Below are 19,352 nucleotides of genomic sequence, written 5' to 3' on the forward strand. Positions count from 1 at the left end.
TGCTTAAACTAAGACATGTCTATCTTTTATACCAATGAAACATATTATACATACTAAACCAATATCAGCCTCCTAATTTTATATGCAACAGCCTAATTAGCATTTCTCTGCCGCCCCCTGCCGAACACACAGAGTATTGTCTCAAATTCAATACAAAACCTGTAAGTTTTTTTCCCCCCGTCCATTTCTAACTATTATAAACTTCTAATAATGTATAGAAATATTTGTGGTTTATGAAATATTCATATAAATCAGAATCAGATCAAGGAACCAACTGGTCAGTGCACACTAAATGTCAAACAAAACAAAAACAATTGTCCTTTCCAGTCTATTCTTCTTCTACTTCTTCATCCGGGCAGCAATAATATTCCACAAAACAAATCTGACCATCATCATTCCTCACAAGATACTGTAGAGAGAGGAAGCCTCGACTGTCAGTTCTCACTGAGACTTTACAGGACAGAGCCAGAGCCTTTGTAGAGGGTTTCAACAGGGACATCTTATACCTTTGAGAATAAACAAGAGAAAATAAATCTCAGTGACTCTTTACTGTTCTTTTACCACTTACAAGTGAATGCCTCAGAACAATAAGCAGTTCATCAGGCTGTTGTTAGAAGTCTGAATTTACATATACAGAGCTATGAATGATGGGTAATGCAGTCTAAAACGTAAGTTCCTCCTACCTGTTGGTCTGGATTTTAGTACACTGGAAGAGTTCCATCATGTCTGAGTCTTTGGGATAATCATAATGAGCGTTTCCAGAATTCCCGAATGTGGATAATCTAGGGTGCAAAGGAACTAAATGAAATGTTTTGCCATTAAATTTGACTTGACAATACCACAATTTCTTTTTCACTGTCAGCAATAGGCCAAATTAATAATCACATAAATGTAGTTGAAAATATATATCTATTAGTTATAACTCCTTGATTCAATTACATATACTACTGTTCAAAATTTGGCGTCAGTAACATTTTTCTTGTTATAGTAATACTATAATTCAGCAAGGATGCATCAAACCAATCAAAAGTGACAGTAAAGACATGCTGTTCTTATTTTAGTTTTTATTCATCAAAGAATCCTGAAAAAAAGTACTGAGCAGCACAACTGTTTTCAACATTGATAATAATAATAAGAAATGTTTCTTGAGCAGATCAAATCGGCACATTAGAATGATTTCTGAAGGATCATGTGACACTGAAGACTAGAGTAATGAGTTTATGACTGCTGGAAATTCAGCATTACATCTGAGTAATAAATTAAATTTAAAATAACATTAACATTAAAATAGAAAACCGTTATTTGAAATTGTAATCATTTTTCACAATATCAATGTTTTTACTGTATTTTTGGTCAAATAAATGCGGTCTTGGAGAACATAGGAGACTTCTTTAAAAAACATTAGATAACCGACCCCAAACCTTTGAACTGTAGTGCAGGCAAACTGAAGGACAAACATGCTCATCTGTTGTGTGCACTGTTACTGTACCTGAAGTAAGGATGGCTTGGTGACATAGTAATCTGCAGAACTTCACTGGTCATGTCAAGCTCAGAGAAAGCCTCTTTAAGACTGTCTGACTGCAGAATCACCTTGTTGGTTACATTTGTGCTGCAAAAGTCAAAGTCTATGGGCTCTTCCGGTTCCTGTGTATTAATCTTGCATACGGTGACCACACCACCTTCTTCCAGGAACAAGGTCAGTGGATATCCATAGCCATTGTAGCACATTCTCAAGGCGGTGCACACACCTTAAGGGTAAAATAAAAGACAGGAATTTGTTTTTGTTTTTAATTCATTTTCCAAAAAAAAATGACTGGATCATCATTGTGATACACACCTGGGACTGTGCTTCCCCCAAAGATAGTAAGGCAGTCCAGAAGAACGGTCAAGTTAACCTGAAATCCAACTGTATCTTCTTTGATTATGTATTCTTGAAAGATGTCAGCCTGAGGAATCAGACACACAAATTGATTAACCCAACTTCTGTCAACCGAACCTGTAAGACTGTCCTCCAACACTAACCTGAATGAATGCATTGGCTTGAAGGCATTTGGAGTCCTCAACAGTGACTTTTAACCCATTCTGCGTTGCACTGAAGATGGCATGGTCCCTGAAAGAGATGGCTTTCAGGATGTTGGACAGATTCCTTGCGTTATCCAAACTGGCTATCAGAATGTACTGGTCAATGTCTGCTTGGGACTGAGTGGACAGAGGCATGGTTCTGCGTTGTCAGCATCTGAAATAACATTTACACCTATAAATCCAACAGTCTCATATTTGATGCATACATTTCAATAGCCTCTAAATGGTCAACATAATCAAAATTCTGCAGTAAAAAAACTTGCTGTACAGGTGCTATCTTTTGTCTGATTTATCTTTCATACCTTTTAAATATTTAAGAGGTCTTTTAGTATAATAGCAAAAAAAATAAAAATAAATACAATAATAATAATAATAAAAAATAAAACATCAAATAACAAAATAAAAATAAATTAATAAATAAAAGTAAATGTAAGAAAACTTTTATATTGTAATATTTCAAGATTAATATTTACTCTTTTTTTTAAGGAAAACTATCAAATGAATACATCACGCTTCTGAGGAACATTTATTTGTTAAGCTCTCAATCATCATTATATGATATCATTCATTATATTGCACTGCATTATATGTTGCATCCCCACTATAAAAACTACAGAGCTTTGATAATAATTCTTAACTTCTAAATATGATCTTACTAAGACAAATTATTGGGAGATATCTCATAAATTAATACATTTCAATGCATTTAAACTATTATTAAATAGTAGCCTGCTATATTGATTATATCAGAATTTCATCTTGGCCATATAAAACAACTGTTCCATTTAAAAAGATATTATTCTGATTATTACTTCATGTCAGGCTCGACAGGTCAAAGACAACTACTGCGTTGCTAACAAGCTGCAACTAGCTGTTTGCAAATGATCATTTATAATGACAGTAAGTTGAACCGGTTAACTTACCCACAGAGATGGTCAAACTCTCAATCAGGTGGTTAAAAGCAAACATTAAACATAAACAGCATATGTTTTGTATACGTTAAACCTAACAAGTATGAATATGAAATATAAAAATGTACATATGTTTTCGTGTTTGGCGCCCTTAAGTGGGCCTGCTTCTTCTTCTTCTTCTTCTAATAACGTTTTATGGCGGATGGCAAACCAACTTCTGGTGCATTTACCGCCACCAACTCCACCAACTTGTGGAGCACTAATAAATACATATTTATATTTATCTATATTTTAGCTCTTTCAAGAGGCTTGACAAATTAAATGATTCAACACCCATGTTTCTTACTTCCTTAAGTGGGCCTGCTTACTCTTCTTCTGGTATTTTTAACAGAGTTTAGTATCTCATCCGGTCCCTCGCACGCACCGCTGTGGTCAGATGCGGATCTGCAGAGGGAGTTCATATACGGGCCTTTAGAATATAGGAGGGGTATATGGTATGAAAAGTTAGGCATATATACAGTTTTTACACCAATCTCTCATAATTAAAATTATAAATAGCTAATTACATTTTTAACACATATAATCATGCTTTATTTCATTTTCAAAAATGTAAGCTGTCAAAAATAAATATTTACAATGCGCTTGGACACCCCTCTCTCTCATCATGAGATGGACCGGCCGTCACCTAGCAGCCGAGACAGTTAGAGGCGGTCAGTCAGTCCAGCAGAAGTGCCACATAATCAAACGAAAGTCAGGTAGGTTTGAAGCAGTCACTGGTCTGTTTTACTTTATTTAAATGTCTAATTCGGTGTAATCATTTCAGGGGATAATTATGAGGAATGTAATTTTATTTTCAACAATGTTTACCAAGCTTCTGAAGTTCCCAGCGGGTCTGTTTTTGTTTATCTATCTCAATAGCAACCAGACCTTGCCAGCAACAAAGCGATATTTGTGAGCTGTAGCATTTCCCTCCTCATCTATTTAACGTTATTTAAACAAAGTTTACGTGGTTTATGTAATGTAACGGAAACGGAGTGGTAGTTACATGTAGTTCTAATTAACCAGCTAACTAGCTAATCGGTAAGCTGGTTTATTGTGATCTGGTGACTATATATATTTTGTATTTGTTTTTCGCCACTACAGGGGCTGACAGTTTGAACGAAATGAAATGATGCACGTGTGTTTTCTTTTAAAATACATGTTTATGTATTTCTGTGATATTTTTTTTTAAAGCTATTATCGAATTTCAAAGGCAGGTTTAGGTCCTCTGGTCATGGCTAAAGACCCGTTGGCAGAGGCTGGTCTTCATTTTGATGAACTCCATAAACTGCGAGTGCTCGAGCCTGATGTGAGCCAGAAAACCACTGAGCTCAAAGAGGAATGTGAGGAATTTGTTGACAGTGAGTTTTTCATTTTGTTCTTTATCTTATTGTGAAGTTTACCCCTCATGCAGATTGAACTGCATTCTTTGCTTCATTCACAGTACAGATCAATAATTTCTTGGATATTTTTTTTCTTCCCAAAAACAGAGATTGGTCAGTTTCAGAAAATTGTAGGTGGCCTTATTGAACTTGTGGATGAGCTAGCAAAGGAAGCCGAAAATGAAAAAATGAAGGTATGTTCTTGCATTTTAAATGAATAGTGGGGCATATGTGTGTTATGTTCATTCATATTACTTCAGTTATTATTCTTCAGGCTATAGGAGCAAGAAATTTGCTGAAATCAGTTGAAAAGCAACGGGAGGCTCAGCAGCAACAGCTTCAGGCTCTGATTGCAGAAAAAAAAATGCAGTTGGAAAGGTAACCAGTCTTATTAGGCCTGTAATCAGACTGCAAATATTGTGCTCTTAAAGGAAAAGTTGATCCAAAAAATGAAAATTTGTTGACAATGTACTAATCCACAGGCCATCCAAGATCTAGATGAGTTTTTCTTCATCAGAAGAACAGATTTTGGAGACATTTGGCATTACATAATTTGCTCACCAAAGGATCCTCTGCAGTGAATGGGTGCCGTCAGAATGAGTCCAAACAGCTGATAAAAACATTACAATAATCCACAAGTAATCCTTCGACATATTTGTTTAGAGACTGTTTTCACTTGTAAATGGTGCTTGATCTGTGTGTTTTTATGAGCTGTTTGGACTATTATTCTGACGGCACCCATTCACTGCAGAGCATCCATTGGTGAGCAAGTGATGTAATGTTACATTAATCCAAATCTGTTTTGATTAAAGGGGTCCTATTATGCTTTTTCACTTTTTCAACTTTAGTTAGTCTGTAATGTTGCTGTTTGAGAGACAAACTTAGAGTGGTTACAGTCATCCGGGTTTAAATCGCGTTCAAATTGATTTGGTTTTGATATTTACAATATTTAAATTTATATTTCAATATTTACACTGAAGCTCGCAGGCGGCTATGGTAAGGAGCGTGACATTTCCCGACCAGGCGCCGAGTGCTGCCAATCACAACACACACTGGCCCAGCGGGTTGCCAGTTGGCAGAAAACAGCGTATTTCATTTCATTCATCGTCAAGTGTGCTGGTTCCTGTTGGTGTCGTCAATCTGGCAACCTGCGTGTGCGTCAAGTCTGAGGAGGAGGGGCCGGGTGAAAAAACCCAGTGGGACTGTGGGCGGTGCTCGGGTGGTGACTGAAGGCGGTGACTGTGTAGTTCTGACGTCAACTTTTTACGGAAGTCACAACGGTTCGTGAAAAATAGCTAGAACTTTAAGCAGGCTGTGTGCGTTTTACTGTGGACTGACTGTTTTGAAACTTATATGTTAGTTACTTATCACCTCGACCTCAGTTATCATGAAAAAAGCCAGGAAATTTCAGTTTTGACAATATGGGACCTTTAACTACATCTCAGATGGCCTGAGTGTGAGTAAATTTACTGCAAATTTGATTTTTCGAAGTAGTTCTTTAATTCTTGACTCTATTGTTTGTTTTGCAGGTATCGAATAGAATATGAAGCTCTTCAAAAAGTCGAAGCAGAGCAGAATGAATTCATTGATCAGTTTATACTGCAGAAATAAGAGTACGGTGTTTCCTCTTTCTGTTGGACAGGAAAAGTGATGCTATGCATCTTGATTTACAGTGACTTCCTAATAACTGCAGGGTCCCTAACTAGGTTAACTGAATTGACCAGTTAATAGGTGACAACAGATGTCTGTTTCAGCCTCAACCTCTGACTCTATTGTGTTAATTTTGAGTGCTTTTGCATGGCCAGTTCGAGGAGGCACATACTCGTAATCTTTCCAACCACAGATCATAATCTCAGATGAATACTATTTATATACAACAAAAGTTATTTATACTATTTATATGTTAATTAGTTTGTAAATCAGATCTTTTTTTACAGCAGGAAAATACAGTATTTGCATGTTACTGTAAATAATTCCATCATGAGACAACATCAGGTAAAATGTTTATTTTCTGTATTTGTATTTGAACTGCTGTTTGTGACTTGAACTCATCCGGTTTTATTTCCTCATACGCTCATGGGACCACAACCAAAATATTTTCCGGAAGTTATGGAAAACTAGTTAAAGCATAATTCATTTATTGTTTGTTTACATTTACTGTTTAGATCATCAAGTGTGTAATCTCAATATTCGACAAACTTCATACAGATTTGAAGAACATTTGAATAAAAATATATTTTTCATTTACATGTGTTGTCATCAGTAAACAATTACTATGAGATTAAAAATTACTCAAACTTGAAATAGAGTAAACGCTACATACAATTATCAAATATCCTGGCACATATTAAAATATTTAATCACATTTAACCACATGTAATTACTAGCAATTACTAGAGTAGTCAACATTTGAAGTGGATCAAAAAGGTTAATCAAACTTGGCCTAAGACAAGAACACTTTTAGGTTTTAAGACAACTTTGATGAAAGGTTTTGATCCAGTTCAAATATTGACTAGTGTATAATGAATACATAGAAAGGATGAACTGTATCTATCTTTGTTTCTTGGACTTTGAGGAAGCGTTTCCTTTCGAAGAGGTTGAGTTATATGTTGAGCTGAAGAGCATGGTGAACAGTATCATGACAGGGATGATAAGGTACGGAGCATAAATGGACACCAGGGTCAGACGTTCTTGAAGAGTTTGGGGTCCCGGATGTGGCGCCAGAGGAAAATTATTAAAAAGGACGTGACTTAAAATAGGGATTAAAGTGGTGGCCACATGAACAGAATAAATGATTGCTGGTGTCCTGATCCATTTGCATCCACCTATTAAATATACAAATACATCAATTAGCAGGAATAATGTGACCATAGTAACTGGTATCCACTGACACAAGAGATTGACCACTAGATGTCACTGTTGTGCCATTTAAAACGTCTGATTTTACAAATCATTAACACGCTTTATCGAGTTTTAGTCGAACCCAACTGACCCTTCATGAAGGCGTATGCTGCAATTGGGAAAAAGGGCAGCTGAACGAGAGCCTCGCAGAATACAAAAGATTTGAACCACACAGGCGGGTCCATCATCATCGGGTCCTTGAATTCAGCAGCATACCAGTACAATAGGTTTTTCAGCTGTAAAGCAAGTACTCGTATTGATTTACCATTATATGTAACCTAGATATTATATGGTTGCATTAGTGAGTGTGCAGCACAAGGTGCAAACTTACCTTGGAAGGATACAGATGTTCAGGAAGCAAAGGCTGAAGATCAATCATGAGAGTAATTGGAATGTGGGACAAAAAGTAAAAGAAAAATATAATTTCTAAAGCGCGAAGAAACATTTTGGTAAGTGTTTTCGGTAAGTTCCTCCTCCGTCAGAATTCCAGCAGTAGTAGACGATGTCAGTGGTTAGTGTAGAGTAGCGTGTTACTCCTCTGTTTCTGATTGGTCCTTCAACTCGGTCATATCTAATCTTTGTCATTCCATTGGTCCATCGGCTCGGTTGATTCCTGATTGCACATTGGCTCATGGAGCGTAACCACAAGCCTTACTAAAACTACCATAGCAACTAAAATTGTTTTAAAATAGATGCTGCAGTTATATTTAAATGGATAACTAGGCATTAGCCAACAGTGTCATTAAAATAAAATGAAATAAAACAAACAAATAAATAAATAAATAAATGAAAGACACTTACACTTAAACATTATATCCCACATTAAATGATGGATTTGCAGTGACAATAGTGAAAAACACCTTCAATCAAACAATGACTGTTAAATTATGTAAACATGATTACACGTTGATTAATAAAATGTATTTGTATTATTACATATATTATTATTGTAACAATACTAAAAATAATACTTGTTTTTATAACATAATTATGAAAACTGATATCAAACTATTTTATTGTTAAATTATTTGGTGTAAATAAAAAAGCATGTTAATCACAACAAACACTGACTTTTTTTAGATGATGTTATTTTCAAAATAATCCTTGGAAACATGTCAGAAATACTGTCAGTTGGTCATTAGAGTTGTGTAATGTCTTCCTGCTAACAAATGAAGCATTTGTAAAATTAAATCCTTAAATAAAAACATTGGTCAAAAAGTATGCCTGCACACAGTTAGGTGTTACATGAGAACAAAGATAAAACTATTGCTACAGAATTCTCATAGAAATTTAAAAACAACTAGTTATATATTTTTTTAATTCACTTTTCCTCTGCATTCATGATCCTTTGGTTGTCAACGTCCACATAATCCTGCAACGTATTAGTAATGTTTTATCACTTATCTATAGGACAAAGGTAAAGCTTAAAAAGTAGATCAAGGACGAGTATGACTCACCCCATCACTCTCCACCACACTCTCCAGGATCTTGACAATGTCTGTAAATGAAGGTCTATTTGTGTATGGATCCATCCAGCAGTCTTGCATGATCTGTTCTCTACATTTTAAAAAAGAAATTAACTATTGAAAACAAAAAAGCACCATATTTAAAATACTGGCAGAGCAATAACAAAAATAAAGGTATTTTTTAATTAAATTTGTAGTATATATTTTATATATTTCTTATTTTGTTTATATATATATATATATATATATATATAATTTGAGAAAACAAAACAGTTAAATTGTCACTAACATTTCCGGACGGCAGGTGTTGGGCACAGTGTTCTTGCGTCCAGCACAGATACTATACACCACTTCCTCAGATGTGTTCAGACTTGGATATGGCAAGGTACCTGTGAAATATAAAATTCAATATTTGTTATTTATTCTTCAAAAATATTTAACAAGTCAACCAAACATCTCAGGATAATTCTCACCGAATGTCTGCATTTCCCACAGCACAGTACCAAACGCCCAGACGTCTCCCTTAAAGCTGTAGTAGTTGTTCCTGAAGTACTCTGGAGGATACCAGCGCAGCGGCACACGCTCCTATGACATCACATTCATATCAGTGAGATGAGCAATGAGGACGTGGGACGAACAGGTGCGATTAGTTCACCTTGTGTTGTTTTTTCCTGCTGCTGCGTCTGCTCCTCATACGGGTCAAGTCTCTGGCCAGGCCAAACTCTGTTACCTTCACCTCCCATGGGAATCGGCTCACCAGAATGTTCCTTAAGGCAAGGTCACAGTGCACCACCTGAATGATACAGAAAACGTTCAAATTCATTCTTTTCATTTACCATTCATGTTTATAGTGTAAATATGACTCTCTGTTTGTTTAACAGAACAGCCGTTTTATGTTTGTGGCAGATGGTGATACCATTTTGGAGCGTAAGTGCTCCATGGCCAGGGCGATGTGGTAGGACGCGATGGTGAACTGGCTCTGCAGTTCAGGGTCGGCAATTAGCTCATCTTTGTTTTTCTGAACAAAACTGCGCAGGGTTCCGTAGCTCATGAACTCCATGATCAGCATATACGGCTCTGAGGAAACAAGACACTGTTTTGGTCACATGATGGAAACAACTATTTAGTGATATTTGTTGATGATGTCACAAATCGTGGCTTGTTGAAGAGAAAAATATTACTTTTGTAATTGATCAGGCTTACAATTTTCACTTGGAGGACGATAAAATGGACCTAATGGAAATGGACTTAAGCATTCCCTTGTTTTAGTAAATAGTGGTTACAAATAAAAAATTTGTCCCCTCGTTTTAGTAAATTGTGAGCATAAATTAAGAATTCGTTCCCTTGTTTTAGTAAATAGTGACCACAAATTAAGAATTCGTTCCCTCGTTTTAGTAAATTGTGGTCACAAATTATGAATTAATTCCCTCGTTTTAGTAAATAGTGGTTACAACTTAAGAACTTGTTTCCTTGTTTTAATAAACAATGGTTACAACTCAATTTGTTCCCTCGTTTTAGTAAATAGTAGTTACAACTTAAGAATTCATTCCCTCGTTTTAATAAATAGTGATTACAAATTAAGAATTTGTTTCCTCGTTTTAATAAATAGTGATTACAAATTAAGAATTCGTTTCCTCGTTTTAATAAATAGTGATTACAAATTAAGAATTTGTTTCCTCGTTTTAATAAATAGTGATTACAAATTAAGAATTCGTTTCCTCGTTTTAATAAATAGTGATTACAAATTAAGAATTCGTTTCCTCGTTTTAATAAATAGTGATTACAAATTAAGAATTTGTTTCCTCGTTTTAATAAATAGTGATTACAAATTAAGAATTTGTTTCCTCGTTTTAATAAATAGTGATTACAAATTACGAATTCGTTCCCTCGTTTTAATAAATAGTGATTACAAATTACGAATTCGTTCCCTCGTTTTAATAAATAGTGGTTACAAATTACGAATTCGTTCCCTCGTTTTAATTAAATTGAATGAGGATAAGATCGAGCTTATTATATTTGGGAATCGACTCCCTGAGAAAGAACTGGTTGAGAGTTATGGTCTATTGTCAAACAACAAGCATGGTTTTGCGAAGAACTTAGAGGTAATTTTTGATTCAAATATGCACTTTGATTGTCAAGTAAACAATGTTGTGAAAGCATCTTTTTTTTCAGTTGAGGAAGTTATCTAAATTGAAACCAATCCTTTCAACCAAGGATCTGGAAACTGTTATATATGCTTTCATTTCCACAAGATTGGATTATTGCAATGCTTTATATTTAGGTCTAAGTGATTCTCTGGTTACTCGTATTCAGTGTTCAAAATGCTGCAGTAATACTTTTAACTAATACCAGAAAATGGGATAATTTAACACCTGTGTTGATTTCTCTTCATTGGCTTCCTGTAAATTATAGAATCCAATACAAGGTGTTAATGTTGGTGTACTAAGCACTGCACAATCAGGCTCCTGAGTATATAAAGGACATGCTGTTTCCTTACTAATCTCAACGTCATCTGCACTCTTCTCAGAACTGTTCCATGGTCTCGTTTAAGGCGTAATGGAGATAGATTTATATTGGTGTCATGCTGTGTTGGTTTGTAAGTTGTATGTTATTTTTTGGAGTTTTAATGATTTATAAAGTGCTTTATAAACAAAAGTTGAGTTAATAAACAGTGGTTACAAATTAAGAATTTGTTTCCTCGTTTTAATAAATAGTGATTACAAATTAAGAATTTGTTTCCTCGTTTTAATAAATAGTGATTACAAATTAAGAATTTGTTTCCTCGTTTTAATAAATAGTGATTACAAATTAAGAATTTGTTTCCTCGTTTTAATAAATAGTGATTACAAATTAAGAATTTGTTTCCTCGTTTTAATAAATAGTGATTACAAATTAAGAATTTGTTTCCTCGTTTTAATAAATAGTGATTACAAATTAAGAATTTGTTTCCTCGTTTTAATAAATAGTGATTACAAATTAAGAATTCGTTTCCTCGTTTTAATAAATAGTGATTACAAATTAAGAATTCGTTTCCTCGTTTTAATAAATAGTGATTACAAATTAAGAATTCGTTTCCTCGTTTTAATAAATAGTGATTACAAATTAAGAATTCGTTTCCTCGTTTTAATAAATAGTGATTACAAATTAAGAATTCGTTTCCTCGTTTTAATAAATAGTGATTACAAATTAAGAATTCGTTTCCTCGTTTTAATAAATAGTGATTACAAATTAAGAATTCGTTTCCTCGTTTTAATAAATAGTGATTACAAATTAAGAATTCGTTTCCTCGTTTTAATAAATAGTGATTACAAATTAAGAATTCGTTTCCTCGTTTTAATAAATAGTGATTACAAATTAAGAATTCGTTTCCTCGTTTTAATAAATAGTGATTACAAATTAAGAATTCGTTTCCTCGTTTTAATAAATAGTGATTACAAATTAAGAATTCGTTTCCTCGTTTTAATAAATAGTGATTACAAATTAAGAATTCGTTTCCTCGTTTTAATAAATAGTGATTACAAATTAAGAATTCGTTTCCTCGTTTTAATAAATAGTGATTACAAATTAAGAATTCGTTTCCTCGTTTTAATAAATAGTGATTACAAATTAAGAATTCGTTTCCTCGTTTTAATAAATAGTGATTACAAATTAAGAATTCGTTTCCTCGTTTTAATAAATAGTGATTACAAATTAAGAATTCGTTTCCTCGTTTTAATAAATAGTGATTACAAATTAAGAATTCGTTTCCTCGTTTTAATAAATAGTGATTACAAATTAAGAATTCGTTTCCTCGTTTTAATAAATAGTGATTACAAATTAAGAATTCGTTTCCTCGTTTTAATAAATAGTGATTACAAATTAAGAATTCGTTTCCTCGTTTTAATAAATAGTGATTACAAATTAAGAATTCGTTTCCTCGTTTTAATAAATAGTGATTACAAATTAAGAATTCGTTTCCTCGTTTTAATAAATAGTGATTACAAATTAAGAATTCGTTTCCTCGTTTTAATAAATAGTGATTACAAATTAAGAATTCGTTTCCTCGTTTTAATAAATAGTGATTACAAATTAAGAATTCGTTTCCTCGTTTTAATAAATAGTGATTACAAATTAAGAATTCGTTTCCTCGTTTTAATAAATAGTGATTACAAATTAAGAATTCGTTTCCTCGTTTTAATAAATAGTGATTACAAATTAAGAATTCGTTTCCTCGTTTTAATAAATAGTGATTACAAATTAAGAATTCGTTTCCTCGTTTTAATAAATAGTGATTACAAATTAAGAATTCGTTTCCTCGTTTTAATAAATAGTGATTACAAATTAAGAATTCGTTTCCTCGTTTTAATAAATAGTGATTACAAATTACGAATTCGTTCCCTCGTTTTAATAAATAGTGGTTACAAATTACGAATTCGTTCCCTCGTTTTAATTAAATTGAATGAGGATAAGATCGAGCTTATTATATTTGGGAATCGACTCCCTGAGAAAGAACTGGTTGAGAGTTATGGTCTATTGTCAAACAACAAGCATGGTTTTGCGAAGAACTTAGAGGTAATTTTTGATTCAAATATGCACTTTGATTGTCAAGTAAACAATGTTGTGAAAGCATCTTTTTTTTCAGTTGAGGAAGTTATCTAAATTGAAACCAATCCTTTCAACCAAGGATCTGGAAACTGTTATATATGCTTTCATTTCCACAAGATTGGATTATTGCAATGCTTTATATTTAGGTCTAAGTGATTCTCTGGTTACTCGTATTCAGTGTTCAAAATGCTGCAGTAATACTTTTAACTAATACCAGAAAATGGGATAATTTAACACCTGTGTTGATTTCTCTTCATTGGCTTCCTGTAAATTATAGAATCCAATACAAGGTGTTAATGTTGGTGTACTAAGCACTGCACAATCAGGCTCCTGAGTATATAAAGGACATGCTGTTTCCTTACTAATCTCAACGTCATCTGCACTCTTCTCAGAACTGTTCCATGGTCTCGTTTAAGGCGTAATGGAGATAGATTTATATTGGTGTCATGCTGTGTTGGTTTGTAAGTTGTATGTTATTTTTTGGAGTTTTAATGATTTATAAAGTGCTTTATAAACAAAAGTTGAGTTAATAAACAGTGGTTACAAATTAAGAATTTGTTTCCTCGTTTTAATAAATAGTGGTTACAAATTAACAACTCCTTCCCTTGTTTTAGTGGTCACAAATTAAGAATTTGTTCCCTATGTTTTAGTAAATCGTGACCACAAAGTAATTCTTAATTTTTAGGATCTGTAGCCATGAAAAATCTATTTTTGTCCCCATGACACCCAACCAACCACAATGCAACATGGTAAAACATTCAGAACACTTTAGCAATGTCCTGGCATCTATCACAACACCGTGTCAGTGAGTTATGCACAGGTAAGACCTAGTCTATATTTTACTGTTTAGCTGCAAGGATCCATTTAAGGTTTTTTAGAGTCATATAATACTGAAGCACAACAGCACATCCTACCTTCCGCTGTATTCCAGTCCAGCAGCTGCATCACATTTTTATGATACGCCAGCTTTCTCATAATAGACACCTCATTTTCCATCTGCTTTGAGGTGATACCTGCAAACAACAGCAGATCTGAACAACTGCTGGATCGTTATGGAGGCATTCACACATTTTGGTAAATGTATTTAATTAACAGAAATGCTTTTGCGTGTTGTTTTCTACCTTCTTTTCCAATTTTGCAAGTGACCAGTGAATGGCCTCTACATGTGCCCCTCATTATCCTTGCTTTGTAGAAGACTCCTTCTCGACCTGCCTTTATGAGCTGAATAAGGTTTAGGTCTGCCTTTGTGAACCGAGGAACCTGAAGATCATTTCAAGTTACATTGTTTAAGCATTGTTTAAGCAAGTCTATCACATTTCATACTTGTTATGCCTTTTATAAAACTCATCAACACGTTTAATTTATTGAGTACATTTAAAAAAAATAAAATAAATAAATATGTAGTAAACCTGTAGTGGAGGCTTCCAGGGAAATCTGCAGCTCGATTTAGTTGGTTGTCTCTGTAATGGGCTCTCTGTAGTACGGTCGGGCAGTTCAGGAATATTCAGGACATTGGGAGATGGAGGTGGAGAATCTTGGGAAGGAACCTGGGGGACAGACGGCCTCTTTTGCCTTAGCTCCCATATGACCTTCTTCATTGACCGATACCTGAGGAGAGAAACAGAAATTATTAATTATATAAAAATTTTAGTTTGTTTAAATTCTTAAAAAATGTTTTTGTTAAATATATAAATGTTAAAATATACTTGTTTAGGCAAAGGCATCCAAGTACAACCATGAAGAAAACGGTAACGGCGTAGATGCAGATTAAAATGATGTGTACGAAATCAAGTTCTGTAAAGGAAGAAAAAGTCGTTTTATGTGATGGCTATCAAAGTGAAATAAACTACAGTCTGTTTTCATATAGGCACGTGCAATACAACTCTACTGTAAGTGTGTATAATTTATTCAGTTTAATTTGAAACCTAAAATGTTGAAGCATGCATACGTTACATCATTTGATAAAAGCAGCTATATATAGCCAGCGAGAAGAAAAGCTTACTGGACGGGTTTGTATCAGATGAACTGACATTTGCCATAATGACACCAATAGCATCACATGTTGTTTAAAAATCTGAGCAAGATGTTTCATCAGAACTGAAAGAGAAAGAGTTGTTATTTAAAGACAAATTCAAATTGCATTTTTTCAAAAATACTATACGCCATATACCTTAATTGTCAACCAGGCGACGTCTCCTTAATTGTTTAAATGCGAGACCTGAAAAGCAAATGTGTTAAAGATGTTTCGTCACCTTGTAGAAAAGACAATAAAAATAGCAGGTCCCCAGGCTGAACTCATCATGTAATGCACACCATTGTCTAACCTTCTTCTGCATGAGACAATACTGTGCGAGCATGCATGAAGACCACTGAGGCTAAGGTGCTCGTCAGAACAATAAGCCACATTTCTTCAGCGCCTGTGGTTTAGAGAAGAATTCTATAAGTAGCACAGCATGCAAGTCGACACACTTCCTGACTACAGCATGCTAGTCTCCAAATATATAAACTGTGAAATACTGCGCGACCCACAGTGTGCAAAAAGGTCTTTAGGCTATTCTCAGTAACTTAATTTGTATATTTCATTCAAGGGAAATACTCTTGCTGGAAAATATTGCATCAGGCAAGTGGAAGGGTCCTACAGATGGTTAGTTTAAATGTCAAATGTGGCCTAATTCAAGGAAGTAGGTCTGATTGATGGCACTGGACTCTTATAGAGCCCTACAGAGGGAGGTGTGTGGTTTCCTCTTTGCTGCTGAAGGAAACACCTCGCACCATTCACCAGCAAATAAACACAGATGAGAAGAACGTGCATTTGGCTGCATTTAATTTGTTTCTTGAATAATTGTTACAGATCAACAGTATCACTCCATATACAACTACAAGTACATTTGTACAGTTCATTTTCAAATACATCATTTTCATTGGCGTATTTACAAAACTTTTATGTACATTAGTCAGTGCAATGTCAATTTTATTCTTTAAACAACACTTTACAAAATAGAGTTCATTAAATTAATACATCTCTAGCGGTTCATAAAAATTAATTTAACAAAATTAGGACTAACGACATGGACAAAGACACACATCAGTAGTTGATTGCACTACTTGAAAAGAGATATATTTGCCATTTTAATAAATTATCCCTGTATAAAAACAGGAGAAAAAAAATCTGTGAACGTTTAAAACATGTTCGTGGTTTCAAAAACGCTTGTTACTGTAATTGTAATTGCTCAAACAGCCAATTATAATTGGAGAATGGTGATATTATATTTTGATTTTGGATATCTATTTTTATTTTAACATTAAAATGCCTAAAAAATCTTTACAGTCCATATATCATATTTGCATTACTCATTATGATGCTTAACAATTGCCTTACAGTAATACAGCTGTTTATTTCACAAACATTTCTTTTTTTGACAGGGATAAACCTTTCTTTGATGGCAAACATTTAGTTTAAATATCCATGACATAGAAATCTGAAAAGTACAGCAGCAAAATGGATGTTTGCGAATGATTCCCGGCGATTTCCAAGGGTTTAACGCCTCCTCACAGGAGGAGCTCATTCAGTTGATGAGTTGCTGAAAAATAAGAGCCGTTCAATATTTCATACATCTTTTCACAGTGGTAATTAAGGTGAGCTCTCTTATCAAGAGTCACTGAAGAAATGCTACTAATAACCTGGAACCCCCAGGTTTAGAACGTTCAGCAGTTTAGTGAGAATGCTGTTCTCTAAAAGCAAAGGTTGTGAAATATTCCTCCGTGCTAATACTGTTCACACAACAGACCTCTTACGCTCTCATCTAACAGTATGCAATGCTTTCCGCACATTATGTACATGACCAGTTGAACACTTTGGCTTGGACATGGTGAGAAAACATTGTTTGGATATGTATCTGATTGCCGTTTTTAGTCTCTGCGGTCAACAGTATTTTGCGAAGCAGGAAAACAGGAAAACGTGTAAAAAGCTGTGCATTTGTTGAGAGGACGTGGTTTGATCAGACTGCTGAGACTAAAGCTGTAAGCGAATGCGTTTAGGCAAAGTGAACTACTGCATTAAAAAAAATCATTGATAAAAACAAATGTATAAAAAAAGAGATACATTTACTCTTCTAAAGAGAAACGAAGCCTGAAAGTAACCATCTTAAAACTAAAATCAACAAAAATAGCATGTGCATAATTTGGCAGCGGAGGAGTGGGAAGATATTTTATTAATTGGTAGAAACATTTTTTAAAATTAAATTAAATAAGCAACTTTTTTTTGAAAAGTGAATTTTGGATATAAAGTAGAAGTAATTTTAATCTGCCCTCAGATGATATAATACTGTCACTGATTTTCTATGAACAGTTGGCCAACTGCAAAAGACGTGAGGTAGTGTATGGAACTTACTGAAGAAAAAAAAAATCAACTATGAGAAAACTAAGCCAACAAAAGCTTTAGAGAAAACTCTATAATTTATACCAATGCCATCTTCACCATCAATTTACTAACTGAAACAATCTGCCAATTAGCATTCTAAATATTATCAATACAGAAGCATAAGCTCTTGTTACGTGATTTTTGGATTCACCTGTGTGGGCTGGCATGTGAAAGTGTGTCTGATAATGGTGATTTCAAGGGATTGGCTAACAGTTATTTGTTTGCTTGGCAACAATCACATGATCGCTACAGTTCTCTCTGATTCACTTGTTTGCCCTCTCCCTGGTGTATCTGAAGTGTCAGGTACCTCTATTCTGAAAGCGCAGTCAGCGGCGGTGTTGTGCCTGTCGGCTAACTGATATTTTGTGCTTTCACAAATGATGGTCCTCTGGGGCGGCGCTGCAATTCAGTTCTCATTGCACTGGCGTACTGACAGACCCCCCTAGTGTCTTTGATATGGAAGAGCAGGGCATCACTGCAGCACACAGTACTTCTTGTAGTCAGATTCAAAGTCTTCGTCCATGCTAGTGGTGTCGGCCATCTTTTTGCCCTCTGTTTTTGGCAGAAACTGTGAGTAGTCCACTCCCTGTTGCTCGTAGAACAGGATGTACGCTGAATCTGTGTCAATCTCGTCCGAGTGAACTTCCTGAAGAGACGACAAGAAACAGTTTGTTTTAAGTGTTGCGCAATACTTCTATAGTGTTGTCATGAAACCAGACTTGCAGTAGTCAACACTAATGCAAGAGAAATTTCAGGAATATAAATTTGTTAATACCACAGTACTTCTATTGAACACAATATTTTTATCCTATTATTTTTATTTTTCAACAGTCAACACTAATTGTATTTTATTTAATTTTTCAGTACTTTCAGTAGTCAACACCAATGCAAAGGAAATTTCAGAAATATGAATCCAATGTTGATACCCTAATACTTATTTTTAAAACAATTTTATTTAAAAAATTTAATTTTACTTAAACCAAACCCTAATCGTAACCCTAACCATGTATTAAGTACATGCAGTTAATTAATATTAGTCAGTACTTACATGTATAATTACACTGTAACAAGGATACCTTAAGATAACGTGTAACCGGAAATTTCCAGTGTTAATACCACAGTACTAATATTAAACACATTATTTTTTATTTAATTTTATTCTTTTTTCAATATTCAACACCAAACGCAAGGGAAATTTCAGGAATATAAATAAAATGTTGATACCACAGTACTTATATTAAACCAACTATTTAAATTTTATTTCCAATTTTAAAGGGGTCATATGATGCTGCTAAAAAGAACATTTTTGTGTATTTGGTGTAATGAAATGTGTTTATGCGGTTTAAAGTAAAAAAAAACACATTATTTTCCACATACTGTACATTATTGTTTCTCCTCTATGCCCGATACGCGTCGATTTTTACAAAGCTAGAAAGGAAAATTTGAAATCGCATCATATGACCCCTTTAAATAACATCACAATAACATTTATTTTAATTCAATTAAATTTAATTTAATGTTGCGCTTGCCAAATTCAGATGGTAATTTCTACAACAGATACTGTAGA

At 34.2% G+C, this 19,352-nt stretch overlaps 4 protein-coding genes and 1 pseudogene across 8 annotated transcripts in view; 1 reads left to right on the forward strand and 4 right to left on the reverse strand.

Annotated features, from left to right (window-relative positions):
* Window positions 1-33: 33 nt before the first annotated feature.
* On the reverse strand, window positions 34-15,702 carry LOC107683837 (cell cycle checkpoint protein RAD1-like). 4 transcript variants are annotated; one of them, XM_016479892.1, is made up of 6 exons: window positions 15,690-15,702; window positions 2,023-2,236; window positions 1,838-1,946; window positions 1,490-1,748; window positions 684-782; window positions 34-506 (listed from the first exon to the last, which is right to left on the reverse strand). In XM_016479892.1, exons 2-6 carry the CDS (start codon window positions 2,215-2,217, stop codon window positions 329-331), a joined length of 840 nt encoding a protein of 279 aa, XP_016335378.1. In that variant the 5' UTR covers window positions 2,218-2,236; window positions 15,690-15,702; the 3' UTR covers window positions 34-328. The 4 variants fall into 4 exon arrangements, with proteins under 4 accessions (XP_016335378.1, XP_016335377.1, XP_016335376.1 ...); XM_016479891.1 differs by lacking the exon at window positions 15,690-15,702 and adding an exon at window positions 3,340-3,411; XM_016479890.1 differs by lacking the exon at window positions 15,690-15,702 and adding an exon at window positions 3,122-3,160.
* Window positions 3,695-6,619, forward strand: LOC107683839 (intraflagellar transport protein 20 homolog). 2 transcript variants are annotated; one of them, XM_016479893.1, is made up of 5 exons: window positions 3,695-3,748; window positions 4,246-4,393; window positions 4,523-4,608; window positions 4,689-4,792; window positions 5,944-6,619. In XM_016479893.1, exons 2-5 carry the CDS (start codon window positions 4,267-4,269, stop codon window positions 6,023-6,025), a joined length of 399 nt encoding a protein of 132 aa, XP_016335379.1. In that variant the 5' UTR covers window positions 3,695-3,748; window positions 4,246-4,266; the 3' UTR covers window positions 6,026-6,619. The 2 variants fall into 2 exon arrangements, with proteins under 2 accessions (XP_016335379.1, XP_016335380.1); XM_016479894.1 differs by lacking the exon at window positions 3,695-3,748 and adding an exon at window positions 3,782-4,073.
* LOC107683838 (transmembrane protein 97-like) lies at window positions 6,744-7,953 on the reverse strand (annotated as a pseudogene).
* On the reverse strand, window positions 8,451-15,699 carry LOC107683836 (fibroblast growth factor receptor homolog 1). Its single transcript, XM_016479888.1, has 12 exons — window positions 15,618-15,699; window positions 15,368-15,462; window positions 15,072-15,159; window positions 14,775-14,973; window positions 14,487-14,625; window positions 14,280-14,378; window positions 9,698-9,858; window positions 9,437-9,574; window positions 9,255-9,366; window positions 9,071-9,170; window positions 8,773-8,872; window positions 8,451-8,687 (listed from the first exon to the last, which is right to left on the reverse strand). Exons 2-12 carry the CDS (start codon window positions 15,402-15,404, stop codon window positions 8,637-8,639), a joined length of 1,224 nt encoding a protein of 407 aa, XP_016335374.1. The 5' UTR covers window positions 15,405-15,462; window positions 15,618-15,699; the 3' UTR covers window positions 8,451-8,636.
* A 470-nt stretch (window positions 15,703-16,172) lies between the features above and the next one.
* LOC107683840 (ubiquitin carboxyl-terminal hydrolase 32-like) overlaps window positions 16,173-19,352 on the reverse strand; it is a 51,762-nt gene continuing 48,582 nt past the window's right edge. The window contains exon 33 of the mRNA XM_016479895.1: window positions 16,173-18,431. Within this exon, the coding sequence (XP_016335381.1) occupies window positions 18,258-18,431 (174 nt within the window). The 3' untranslated portion in view covers window positions 16,173-18,257. The remainder of the gene's footprint in view (window positions 18,432-19,352) is intronic.

Source organism: Sinocyclocheilus anshuiensis, unplaced genomic scaffold (assembly GCF_001515605.1).
Source record: "Sinocyclocheilus anshuiensis isolate Anshui unplaced genomic scaffold, SAMN03320099.WGS_v1.1 scaffold2925, whole genome shotgun sequence".
In the NCBI taxonomy this organism is placed as follows: domain Eukaryota; kingdom Metazoa; phylum Chordata; class Actinopteri; order Cypriniformes; family Cyprinidae; genus Sinocyclocheilus; species Sinocyclocheilus anshuiensis.

What these genes read in the sequence shown, in the direction of transcription:
- LOC107683836 (XM_016479888.1), bottom strand. Translation starts at nt 15,404, where the DNA reads ATGGCAAATGTCAGTTCATCTGATACAAACCCGTCCA. An exon ending in ATCTGATACAAACCCGTCCA is followed by an intron (nt 15,160 to 15,367) that starts GTAAGCTTTTCT and finishes CTTCCTTTACAG; the next exon opens with AACTTGATTTCGTACACATC. An exon ending in TTGCAAAATTGGAAAAGAAG is followed by an intron (nt 14,379 to 14,486) that starts GTAGAAAACAAC and finishes TGTTGTTTGCAG; the next exon opens with GTATCACCTCAAAGCAGATG.
- LOC107683837 (XM_016479892.1), bottom strand. Translation starts at nt 2,217, where the DNA reads ATGCCTCTGTCCACTCAGTCCCAAGCAGACATTGACCAGTACATTCTG. An exon ending in CCAAGCCATCCTTACTTCAG is followed by an intron (nt 783 to 1,489) that starts GTACAGTAACAG and finishes TTTGCACCCTAG; the next exon opens with ATTATCCACATTCGGGAATT. An exon ending in ACTAAAATCCAGACCAACAG is followed by an intron (nt 507 to 683) that starts GTAGGAGGAACT and finishes TTATTCTCAAAG; the next exon opens with GTATAAGATGTCCCTGTTGA.
- LOC107683839 (XM_016479893.1), top strand. Translation starts at nt 4,267, where the DNA reads ATGGCTAAAGACCCGTTGGCAGAGGCTGGTCTTCATTTTGATGAACTC. An exon ending in ATGTGAGGAATTTGTTGACA is followed by an intron (nt 4,394 to 4,522) that starts GTGAGTTTTTCA and finishes TCCCAAAAACAG; the next exon opens with AGATTGGTCAGTTTCAGAAA. An exon ending in AAAAAAATGCAGTTGGAAAG is followed by an intron (nt 4,793 to 5,943) that starts GTAACCAGTCTT and finishes TTTGTTTTGCAG; the next exon opens with GTATCGAATAGAATATGAAG.